The sequence below is a fragment of the Stigmatopora argus genome, chromosome 10 (genome assembly GCF_051989625.1).
Source record: "Stigmatopora argus isolate UIUO_Sarg chromosome 10, RoL_Sarg_1.0, whole genome shotgun sequence".
Classification (NCBI taxonomy): Eukaryota; Metazoa; Chordata; class Actinopteri; order Syngnathiformes; family Syngnathidae; genus Stigmatopora; species Stigmatopora argus.
Genome location: NC_135396.1, coordinates 13,791,837 through 13,804,182, shown reverse-complemented (window position 1 = coordinate 13,804,182; position 12,346 = coordinate 13,791,837). Strand labels below are relative to the sequence as shown.

The 12,346-nt window shown below is 43.7% G+C and overlaps 2 protein-coding genes across 3 annotated transcripts; both read right to left on the bottom strand.

Moving 5' to 3' along the window:
* Window positions 1–1,404: 1,404 nt before the first annotated feature.
* On the bottom strand, window positions 1,405–6,286 carry LOC144083604 (uncharacterized). Its single transcript, XM_077611584.1, has 4 exons — window positions 6,165–6,286; window positions 4,286–6,044; window positions 3,266–3,305; window positions 1,405–2,954 (listed from the first exon to the last, which is right to left on the bottom strand). The coding sequence occupies exons 1-2, from the start codon at window positions 6,284–6,286 to the stop codon at window positions 4,604–4,606; spliced, it is 1,563 nt and encodes a 520-aa protein (XP_077467710.1). The 3' UTR covers window positions 1,405–2,954; window positions 3,266–3,305; window positions 4,286–4,603.
* A 1,455-nt stretch (window positions 6,287–7,741) lies between these two features.
* LOC144083693 (uncharacterized) lies at window positions 7,742–11,466 on the bottom strand. Of its 2 annotated transcripts, XM_077611709.1 has the most exons (3): window positions 11,295–11,466; window positions 10,766–10,977; window positions 7,742–10,689 (listed from the first exon to the last, which is right to left on the bottom strand). In XM_077611709.1, the coding sequence occupies exon 3, from the start codon at window positions 10,634–10,636 to the stop codon at window positions 8,378–8,380; it is 2,259 nt and encodes a 752-aa protein (XP_077467835.1). In that variant the 5' UTR covers window positions 10,637–10,689; window positions 10,766–10,977; window positions 11,295–11,466; the 3' UTR covers window positions 7,742–8,377. The 2 variants fall into 2 exon arrangements, with proteins under 2 accessions (XP_077467835.1, XP_077467834.1); XM_077611708.1 differs by having other exon boundaries at window positions 7,742–10,977.
* Window positions 11,467–12,346: the final 880 nt, after the last annotated feature.

Genomic DNA, 12,346 nt, shown 5'->3' with positions numbered 1-12,346 from the left:
ATAGCGCACACAGCAAGACAAAAAAATCATCCGCATTCACAGTCATACCACCATCAGCAGGAATTGAGCCCACGCCTGCCTGCGCCGAAGTCAGGCGAGTGTGTGTGTGTTTGTGTGTATATTGAGTTGAATTGAATGCTTTTATTGTCATTATAAAAGTTTAATGAGATTTAAAACTTTCACCACGAAGTGCACAATAACAACAACGAACTAGCAAATACATCATCAATAAGTACTGCGATCTGATTCGGAGTGTCCCCTGCCTCTGGCCCGGAGTCAGCTGGGATAGGCTCCAGCACCCCCCCCATCACCGTAATGAGGATAAAGCAGTTCAGAAAATTAGATGAGATAGATAAGTAATAAATCATAAATAAATTAGTAGTCAACATAATGAATAAATAAGTAGTCAACATAATGAATGAATCAATAAGTAGTCAACATAGATAAATAGTCAACATTGAATAAGTGGTCTCATAAATAAGTAGGTACAAAGTGACTAAAGTGGATAGCAGTAAGTTAGGTCCTGTTAGGTGCAGAACTCGTGTTGAGTACGATGACGGCACATGGGATGAAACTGTCCTTGAGTCTGTTTGTCTTGGCTGTTATGGCCCTGTAGCCCCTGACAGAGGGCATCAGGTTAAAAAGGTGGAAGCCGGGATGTGGATTGTCTTTTATGATGCTCTTTGCCCTTCCCAGGCACCAGGTTTCGTAGATGGTGGACAGTGGTGGTAGTGAGCAGTCGATGACTGACACACCCAATGTACTGACGGCCAATCAAGACATTGATATTCAAATATTATGTCATTCTAATTGGATCCAGTCAGTTGTATTTTAGTGAGAATTCAACTTTAACTTCTAATGAAATAGCTTAACAAATTACTTCAGGGCTCCCATTGTGGTGCAACATAAGTACTAGTATGGAATCCAAGGTTTGAAAAACTGAACTTTACTACCCCCCATTCAAGTGTTACAAATGAATGATTTTAAATCCATTTCAAATCAGTCATCGTATGCCTTTTTTCTCTCAGGCCATTTTCTTGACTCTCAAATTGCATCCAATTGAACAGAATTTTGGTCTTTTATTTTAAAACCAATATTACTCTGATGTTTCAAACACCGGTCGAATATTAGCATGCAGCTGCAGATAACTTTTGCCATCTGCCACAAAAATCACTCGGCAAAGAAAAAGTTATATACTATGTTATTCTTACTTCTTCTAAATGTTAACAAGGGATTTTGTGAGTGCTTTGGAGAAAACCAAAATAATGTGGTGAAAGGTCAGAATTGTCTTTTTTGCTCCCACTTGATTTGCCTCCTCTCTCAGGAATTGGGAAAACAACAAATGTTGCTTGAGTGACTCACCATGCTTAAAGGCGATTAAATTTGATCTCTCTTCTTTTTACCACTGGGCAAGAAATGGGGCCATCTCCCTATAGATCGGGAACTGGCTCAAGAAATGACTGGAGATGAGGCCAGCAAATTTATTTCTAACATGGCATATTGTGCAAATGTACAAAATCCAAGGGCATCTTCTGGATCATCAGTTATAATTCTAATGAGTGTTTCATTTAATAACTGTACAGGGAACATGTTAGTGGCATTCTATTATATTTTCTAAGTACAACTGACAGACTCTCTGACTTTGACTGACATATTTGAACTCTTTGAGAATATCCAGCTCAAATCTAACCTGGTCTGACATTTGACAGCATTAAAATAACACCCTAAATGTCATTCTTTTATCTTACAATCTGATGGCTTTTTCTTCTTGACACAAAATTCAATACATGTCTGTTTTGTTGCCAATGTGTTTGTACACACTAAAATTGCTTTCTACAAAAGCCCAAAGGAAATTTGCTGTGTTTTGGCACATTTTAAATCGCTGTATGTTTAAAATTCCAAAACATGCGGCATGGTGGGCAAATGTCAGTGGTAAACTGGCCAATATATTTAAAACCTGCAAACATTAGTGACATTTGCAATCAGTCATTGGTATAAAAGCCGTTCACAAACATTCATTATTGAAATAAACAAACGGTTCATTGATAGAGGACTCACTGGTAGTGTAAGGTTTGATGTGCTCAGCAAATTAATCACACGCAAATATTAAAGAGAAAGGGAACACTGTTATGTTCATCCCAGCTGAAATAATTCTATTTAATTAATTGAAACAATGCCGAATTTCATTTTCCAAATGTTTAATAGTGGGGAAAAATGTACATAAAAGCCAGTACTTCCAGAAATTGGCCCCCCGACATCAGTGCCAGCACTATTTTAACCAATTGAATGTGTTAAAAGTAAATTGCCCGCCCTTCCCATTATGTCATTAATGCCCATCATCACATACACCTGTGTGCGATTCTGTTCTTGTGTGTGTACATGGGTATAATAATAATAATCGGACAAAGGCTTTGTCATCATCATTGACTCGACAAAAAGCCTAATTGTCATCATACCCAGCAATTGCGTATGACGAAATTGGTAAAACCTGACATTACCTGACATTTATTTATTTTCCTTACCAATAATACTCACGGCTCGCGGGGGGTGCTGGAACGTATCTCAACTAACTATAGGCAGGCACCAGGCGGGGGTAGCCTGAATTGGTGGCCAGCCAATCACAGGGCACAAGGAGACAGACAACCATTTGCGCTCACACTCATACTTGGGGCAATTTAGATTGTTCAACCAGCCTACCCTGCATGTTTTTGGGATGTGGAAGGAAACTGGAGAACCCGGAGAAAACCCACGCAATCTTGACGAGAACATGCAAACTCTCCAAAGTAAGGTCCAGACCTGGGATTGAACCTTCGATCTCAGAACTGTGGGGATGACGCGCTAGGCATTGGCTCAGCGGGCAACTTATAACTGACATAATAAACAATAATCCATGTATTTTTTTGTCTTTTCTCTAAGAAATTTGCACTTTCAAACACTGTTCCTCCAGTTATCATCTGAAAAAATAGAAAAGAAAAATTAGACAGGCATGGAAATGAAAAAGGGAGATCATTTTGACAAATTCAAGACTAGCTACAAATATTGTAAGACAACATACTTGTCTAACTATATAACATTCCTCAGGGAAACATGATTTTTTTTCACGCTTCAAAAAAGTTTTAGAGCAAGTGTCTTTGATATGAACATACGGTGATTCCACTTCCGCGTATCATTTTGTGATCAATTCAGGCATTGCGCAAATTGAGGCTTTGACCTCAAAATTTGTACATGCTACAATTAAAATTTAATTAACAATATAAAATATCACCTATTCAGGGTGTCCCCCGCCTGGTAAAGGCTCCACGACCCTAGTGAGGGTAAGAGGTTGTCAAATGAATTAATAAAAAAACTGAGTATGCAAGTTACTGCTTTTGGTGCTCTAAACCAAGGGAGTCAGACTCGGGTTGGTTCGCAGGCTGCTTTAACGTCAACTTGATTTCACGTGGGCCGGACCATTTTAGATATAATATTTAGATTTTTTTTATATAAATTGATTAAAAGAACTGGATTAAAATCCCTGAATATTCAGTTTTTTATAGATCTAAAACAATGTTTATTTTAGCTTTTTTTATTTTTAGATTTTACGAAATGATTTTTGAACTAAAAACACAGAAAAAATTGATTCAAAAATTACAATTATTGATTTAAAAGGGGGAAAATCTGGAAATGTAATATACATCTATACTCTTCATTTTAATTTGATCCTAAAACAGAAAGTCGGCACTCATGATTTACTTTCCCGGGCCACACAAAATGATGCGGCGGGCCAGATTTGGCCCCCGGGCTGCCACTTTGACACATGTGCTCTAAACTAAAAAGATAGCCCACTGTCAAGTTATCTCTACTTTCTTCAAATGTTGCCCCAAACTTGAAAAGGGCCCCAATCTTATCAACGCAGGAACAACTCAAATCCTTCCAGTTTACAATTTTATTGAAGTTTATGGTGATAGGAAGTGGTTAGGTTGAAAACCTTAAAGAAAGGGGAAAGGAGGAAGCATGTGAAGTCATTCAAGTTTCACGTTACTATGGTGATCAAAGTGTTGCTCTTGAGTTTACTTATAACATCTTGACTTTACTACAGAAAAGCAGGAGAGCGTTGAAATGATAGAGTGGAAATGCATGGGTACATTAACTGATTGAGTAAATCAAACACAAATATTCACTTTACAGAGATAGGTCATAAGAGTAATCCAAGTTAAGGGAAAATACAAAGAATGCAACTTAAGGTTGTGAGAAGCAAATTAAGCATCAATCAGCTGGCATCTAGGTGGTACTTATTTTATCCTACCAGTTGCGTGTGATCGGGTCTGAAGGGTATTCCTTGGTATTCCTTGCTCCTTTCTCGCCTGTCTACTTTCAAGGCTTGAATCTGAATGTTTATATCCTGGCTCATGCCCTATGATCTTAGGCAGGAAATGAGGCGAGGTGACTTTTGTTTGGGTTTTCTTTTCTGCCCCCTGTTGGCCTGGAGGAGGGGCAGACATATCTTCTCCAAAGTTGACTTGACACCTCCCACTTGGCATCTCGGTTCTTGAACCCAGAGAGGTCACACCGTTCCTGGTTGCTCTCGTTTCTATGTTGGTCTATTTTTGTTCTTCCACAGGTATCAGGACGATGATGCGTCGTACATCTCTATGCAGAATTGTTGAAGGGATTTTTGTGGGGGGTTTCTTTGCTTGATCAGATTTGGTAGTAGAGACGGGGTAGCTTGGGAAGGTCTTGACGTGTACATCTCTGACGATGCCTCTTGTGTCGGGGACGACACTATCGACTCGTCCAGCTTGTACTGGCCCCTTAGAGCATTTTGGTCGGCCAGCCAGACAATATCTCCCGTGGCTAAATTTCTGTTCGTTGTGTGCCACTTGCTTCGGATGAACAAGTTGGGTCCTGCCAGCTGGCTCCACTTCTTCCAGAATCGGTCGACTTCGGTCTGGATGGCTCTTAGTCTCTTGTAGGGGTATCCTTGAAAGTCGAAGCTTCCTGCATCTCCCTCAGGTCCTGCTCTTCCCAGCAGAAGAGTGTTTGGGCTGATGTAGTCTATACATTCCTCACGACTTTGCGTCCTGGCGTCAATGGGTCTTTCGTTGGCCAGGTTGGCAGCCATGTAGAGGAAGGTTTGGAACTCACTCCACGTGAAGCATCTGTCTCCTGCCAGGTTGTGCAGGGCACGTTTTACAGCGCGTACTGCGGCCTCGGCAGCTCCATTTCGGTGTGGGGAGTCCGCAGGATGGAGTTTCCAGTTCCATTCCGTTCCATGCGTGGAGGCTTCATCCTCGACTCTGGATGCTTCCAGCTTCCTCCGGAAGGCATGCAGTTCTTTGAGGGCTGGCCTGGCGCCCACGAAGTTTTTTCCTGGATCTGACCATATCTTCTTCGGGTGTCCCCGTAATGCTGCAAATCTCTTGTAGGCCAACAGAAAGCCTTCAGATGACAGGTCATTTACTACGTCTGTGTGTAGGGCTCGGGATGCCATGCAGCCGAAAACTAGTCCCCATACTTTGAGTCCTGATCTTTTCTTCACCTCATCCTTCACTTCGTAAGGGCCGAACAGGTCCACAGTTGCGTATTGAAATGGTCTGGCTGGTGTCGTTCGCTCAGATGGGAGGTCGCTCATGATTTGTTGGCATCTTTTGGCTCTGTTTTTTCTGCAGGTTACACAATTATTTACGACCTTCTGAGCCAATCTGCGGCCTCTTATAACCCACGCTTTCTTCCTCATGCGCAGGAGTGTACCTGCTGTTTCTTCATGGTTTGCGTTGTGGGCTTCTTGTGCCAGAAGAGAAGATATCCATGCATCATGGGGTAGAATTGGTACGGCTGTTTTGTCGTTGTCGAAGATTTGGAATCTTCCTCCGCAGACCAAGAGTTCGGTCTCCGCTTCTTTGTATACCGCCAACCTGTTGAGGGTGGTGTCTTGGAAGGACGCGCCCTCTTGGGCTGCCTGGAAGAGGTCTCTCTTTGAATCTTCGTACTTACTCAGTGTAAGTACAGCTTGCCTGGCTCCGGACTTTATCTGGTCTGATGAAATTCTCTGGCTCTTTGGTTTACTTGAAGTTGGGTCTTGTTCCAATACACTTCCATTTTGTTGCAGCTCTCCATACCCAGGCTATGACCCTGATCAATTTGGTTAGGCTACTGAATTTCCTTACATCGATCAGTTCTTTCACAGCGGATCCGGCTGGAGGTCTTCGGGCTCGGGGATCATCTCCGTTTGCAGCCCCTCGTGGGATACTCCGATCTCCCCCATTCGTGGCATGGGTTGGATTGCTTGTTCCGGCAACTGGTGCATCGCTCGTCCTCCCTCTCGTCTGTGACCTGGTCTATACTGCTGTGAAGGACTTCCTTTGGAGTTTATTAATTCCTTCCCTTGCATGGGCAGCGACTTCTTTGGCCGACTTCTTTGGCCACTCTTCTATGGGCAGCCTTAGGAATTCGGGTCCATCTTGCCACGCGGAGCCCTCTCTGAGGTCCTCCGGGGCAACTCCTCTTGTTAGCATGTCCGCTACATTGAGGTCTCCCTGGATCCACCACCAGTCGTCAACGGACGTGGTCTTCTGAATTTCTCCAACTCTGTTCGCGAAGAAAGTTTGATATCCGTAACTGTCTCTTTGGATTGCTCCTAACACAGTTTGACTGTCCACTAGGTGGATCCATTTTTCAATCTCCATGGGGCTGTGCTTTTCGATGTATCTTCTGAGGCGAGCCGCATAGACAGCGCCACATATTTCAGCTTTCACTGGTTCTCCCTTCTGGTCAAGTGGTGAGAGTTTCGCCTTGGACTCGACGAGTCTGACTTCGATGCCCGTCGCTGTCTCCCATCTGAGGTACACCACGGCTCCATAGCTCTGGTCACTTCCGTCAGAGAATGTCACTCCCCACGGCTTTCGGGTCCTGTTCCGTGGTGTGAGGCTCCTGTGGAAGGTAATTTGGCTGAGACGGACGTATTCTTCTAATAACTGGATTGCTTCTTCCCTTAACTTTTGGGATAGAGGCTTGTCCCACGTGTCTTGGGTTCTGCTGGTTCCAGCTTCTTGGAAAGCTTTCCTGACCAGGATGGCACCCTTCTGTTTGGCGGGGGTGACAAGGCCTATCGGATCATAGAGGCCAGCTACCTGGCTTAGTAATTGTCTCCTAGTCAGTGGTTTGGGAGTGTTTTCTCTCACCTCTTCTTCCAGGAGGTTTTGACCCACTCTCATTTTCTTTCTTCTCTTAGAGAAGTTAACTGAGGTCATGGGGTACAGTTTGTCGCTTTCAACAATGTAGCCGACTCCAAGGGCTTTGTCGTCTTCTCCTCTTCTTTGATTTGGTAGAATGAGTATATTGCTGGAAGATGCTCCTGCTGTGAGTATCTCCCTCCCACTTTGGCCTGACCGGAGCCAGGGTTTGAGGATGAAGTCACCTGCTTTCAGGATCTCTTCAACCCTTTTGGTGTATCCATCCAGTTTTTCCAAGTCGTTATGAGAGGTCAGCACATCGTCAACGTAAGAGTCCTCCTCCAGGATTCTGCACTCCTCTTTTAGGTGAGCAAACATGGGTAGCTTTGCAGTCTCTCTCATTGCCAGCTGTGCAATGCATCCTGCTGGACGATCGCCAATGTTGACTCGGGTGCTGGCATACTCCTCAATTTCACTTTCTTCGGTGTCTCTCCAAAGAAATCTGTGTAGGTGCATTTCTGGTTCTTCCAACCACACAGAGTTGTACATCTTCTTGATGTCTCCAAGGGCTGCATGCACCCCTCTTCTGAATCTGAGTAAAACTGCTCGGATTGGGTTGAGGACGTCTGGTCCTTTCAACAGGATATCGTTCATGCCAAGTCCCTTGAACTTCTGGCTGCTGTTCCAGACTAGGCGCACTGGTGTGGTGACGGAGTGGGGGTTTGGCGCTACCAAGTGGCTAACGTACCACACCGGTCCTCTCCAATTGGTGATCATTTCTTTGCTGAGTTTCTTTGCTGCTCTTCTTTCCACCATTTCATGGACTTGGGATGCGTGTGCCACTTTCCACTTGGGTTCTTTCTTGAGTTGATTTTCTGTCCTCACAAAGGTTGCTTCTACTCCACTTCTGTTGTAGGGTAGAGAAATGGGGTGTTCGATCCATGGGTATTTCGTATCCCAGTGAGGTTGGTTGACGTGATCATCAGTGGTGACATAGGTGAGGCCTTCTCTGATGACTTCCAGCTCTCTCTCCTCGCTCAGTGTCATCTCCTTGCCTCCTGGCTGGCAGTTGCCACATCTGCATCCTCCACACTTTGGTTCGCAGGCTGCCCCAATACTGTCCCATTTCCACCAGTTGAGGAATTCTTTGTCTGTGACAGTGCTCCTAGTTTCAGCTTTGAATTCCTCTGATGCTCTGAGTTCTTGGTATTTCACTGCTGTGGCCCTCATGGACCGCGCAAAGTGTGTTTGTTTGTGGATGTGCGAGCTGCCACACTCTCTTCCTCAAAGAGGTCTGGGTGCGTTCCACCAACGGTCTTTCCCAATGGTCCGTCCCATAAGACGAGGTCGCCGATCACTTTCACCCTCTGTGGTGCGAGGCGTCCTTCCCGGTGACCGATGAGGAGCTCGACCTGTTCTGGTCTGTGCAGGTCCTCTAAGCTGACATCTGGGAAGAACTCTTTCAGTTCTTCAGCTTTGATGGTCCTTCTTATCTTGGCTATTTCTTCCAAGCCGTAACAGGTGAGTTCATGGGCCCTTTGCGTCCCTGTGGGTGTCTTGATTCTCACTCGGAGCTGATACTTTTTTGTTCTCTCTTTCAGAACCATCCCCCCAACACCGTGGACCAATAGAGTGACCTTCTCACTTCTGAGGTTGAGTCTCTTGGCTGCGCTGTGGGTAATGTAGTTTGTGTCAGACGCCAAGTCAATCAGTGTTCCGATTTTCTGACCTGCATTGGCTGTTACTTCGAGGAGCATGAGCATCACTGGGAGTTCCTCCCCAGCACTATGCCCCATCCCTGCAGACTTGTCGGTGCAGAGCGACCTTGCCGAAACATTGGTGAAGGCTCTCTTGCATTCTTCTGCTGCTTCGGGGGACAGTCCAGACATGAATCGCTGTTGTCGTTCTGTCCATTCGTGCCTCCCCGCGTTTGGTCTTGGTGTCGCGTTTCCTCTTTGACACAGGAAAAAGTGATGGTCTTTTTTGCAGCTCTGTTTCCTGCACAAGTAAGTGTCACTGCAGTCTCTTTCATCCTTGTGACACCCTAGGCACTTCTTGCAGGCTCCCAACCTTTCGACTGCACTCAACTTGTCTTTTGGTTTCAGGTTTTTGAACGCCTTGCAGAAGAAAAGCTTCTCTCCGTGCCCCTCTTCCCCACAGACGACACATCCCCATTTGCTCGAGGACTTGGTTGAGGCGTACCTTCTGGGTTCATTTGGCCTCGGTTCTACTGATCTTCTCTCGGGCTTCAGAGGTGTGTTAAGCTGCTCGGCCCTCTCCAAGATCTCCTCTTGGTCCTTCAGGTACCTTAGGAGGTTGTCGAAGTGGTTGTCTGGGGTGACTCCATTAGCTCGGTTGGTCATGAAGGCTAACCAGCTCATCTTTATTGTTTCTGGTAATTTCCTCTCTATTGATCTGATTACAAGCAGATTTTTGATGGCTCCAGCGTAGTCGAGTTCTATGAGATCGGTAAGGGCCTTTTCGATTGCCTGGATCATGTCAATCACTTTCCGGGGTTGGTCTGATGTCAGGATGGGGAATTTTTCCAGGCCTTCAACAATTTCCAAGGCTATTGTTAATTTGTTTCCAAATCGGTTTTCCAGTATCCTGAACATGTCTTCGGCGGTCTGACAGGTGGACAGGCTTAGGTCTCTGCAGATCCTCCCGTCCACACTTTCAAGGAGCTGGAGCCTTCGGGCTTCCTTCGAGCCAGCTGGCTCGCCTTGTTTCTGAAGGCTTTCCCAGGTCTTCTTCCACGGGTGGAAATCTCTTCTGGAGCCATCGAATTTGGGCAGACTGATGGCCTTAATTTTGAGACAGGGTGCCTGTTCTGCAGGCTTTGTTCGGAGGGTTCCTTCTTTTCCTGTTCCCTCCTCCTTGGACATTTGTAGGTGTTCTGCCTTCCTTGTATTGATGCTGACCCTTTGTTCTTTTAGGTTTTGTAGTCTTTTCTCCCAGGTGGGTCTTGCTTCATTTGGGATCCATTCTTCCCATTCCTTGAACGCTGTCATGAACTCAAGTATGCTTCTTCTAGCATAGCTTACTTGCTGTTCATAGGCATCATTACATGCCTCAGTCACTGGGGTCCCAAGGGCCTGTTCGCAGTATACTTCTGCTTCCGCCATTGCAGTCGTGAGTTCAGTTCTACCATATCTCTCCCAGAGACTTAATTGTACTATTTCCCTTACTTCTGTCAGCTTGGTTTCACAGTCTTCTTCGGTCTTCTTTATTTTCTCCAATATTCCTTCTCTATCTTCCTCAGAACCTCCCCGTTCGGCAAGGAAGCCGAGTTCGTAATCGCTATTAGTGCAATTTACCTCTCGTGCATGTGCATAGAGCCTATTGTATTTCTTAAGCAACTTAGATTTTTCCAGTTTTCTTGCCTCTTTGCCTAGGTAAGTGGATTGATTGATGAAGGCTCTTTCTGCTTTGGCCCTTTCGAGCCTTAGCAGCTCAATTGTTTTCCCAGTGGCTTCTTCCGCCATGGCTTGAGCCTTTAGCTTGCTCTTGAGCCTTTAGCTTGCTCTTGAGCCTTTAGCTTGCTCTTGAGCCTTTAGCTTGCTCTTGAGCCTTTAGCTTGCTCTTGAGCCTTTAGCTTGCTCTTGAGCCTTTACCGATGACTGCGTTGGCTTTGACTCTAGGCCTTTAATCCTTTGTCTTTGATGCCACGCTGGTTTTCATACTGTCAAGTTATCTCTACTTTCTTCAAATTTTGCCCCAAACTTGAAAAGGGGCCCCGATCTTATCAACGCAGGAACAACTCAAATCCTTCCAGTTTACAATTTTATTGAAGTTTATGGTGATAGGAAGTGGTTAGGTTGAAAACCTTAAAGAAAGGGGAAAGGAGGAAGCATGTGACGTCATTCAAGTTTCACGTTACTATGGTGATCAAAGTGTTGCTTTTGAGTTTACTTATAACATCTTGACTTTACTACAGAAAAGCAGGAGAGCGTTGAAATGATAGAGTGGAAATGCATCGGTACATTAACTGATTGAGTAAATCAAACACAAATATTCACTTTACAGAGATAGGTCATAAGAGTAATCCAAGTTAAGGGAAAATACAAAGAATGCAACTTAAGGTTGTGAGAAGCAAATTAAGCATCAATCAGCTGGCATCTAGGTGTACTTATTTTATCCTACCAGTTGCGTGTGATCGGGTCTGAAGGGTATTCCTTGGTATTCCTTGCTCCTTTCTCGCCTGTCTACTTTCAAGGCTTGAATCTGAATGTTTATATCCTGGCTCATGCCCTATGATCTTAGGCAGGAAATGAGGCGAGGTGACTTTTGTTTGGGTTTTCTTTTCTGCCCCCTGTTGGCCTGGAGGCAACCAAATATTACCTCACCAAATCACAAAAAGTAATGTGATTTTCTTAATAATCACTCTGATGCAAAAACAACAACAAAATAAATAAATCTAAGGTATGGTTTTAAAAAGCATGTGGTTTTTATGGTTTCAAATGGTCAATTATTAACATTTTCAAATTTAGAAATAAAAGATTGCAGAGGGGTTCAATTTCAAAAATAGCTGCCTGTCAAAGCACCAATTTCCTAGTAGCATTTAAAGTATTGTATTACAAAGGAAAGAGGTTTTAATGATTCGTAGATGCACTGTCATGAGCATTCTCTAATAGTAGAGCATAGCAAAAGAGAGTTAATGAATCAGTTAATCAAATCATATTTACTGAGTACTCACTCCAAAATAATTTGCTAGCAGCCAAAATGATCCAATAAATGCATGTGTTATGTAGCAATGTCACAATGTATGACTTCAATGATGTCCATTTCATCCAAATACAATTATTTTTTAAATTTACATTGCCAATAAAATGTGCAGTGCTATATCTCATGTTTAAAATTAAAAGTCATTTGCTTTATAGCATAAGGTGCCCTTGATTCGTAATAGGTTGTTTCATAATTTAACTTCTTGAAGGCCTCATGCCCCAGTTTACCTGTCATTTATTATTATTATTATTTTTATTATTATAATTACTATTGTTATTATTATGATTACTCTTATAGGCTAGTGTTTAAAAAATGGTTTTCAATTTTGAGTAAGATTATTTTTATTATCTGACTCTTTTGCATAATGTATGTCTCCTGTTTTGCTTAAGAGTGAAATCATCCAGTTCCTTTAGCTTTTCATCGTCAGCATCATTTTCTTTTTTTACAATCTTTTGTTTTGTGTTTCATAT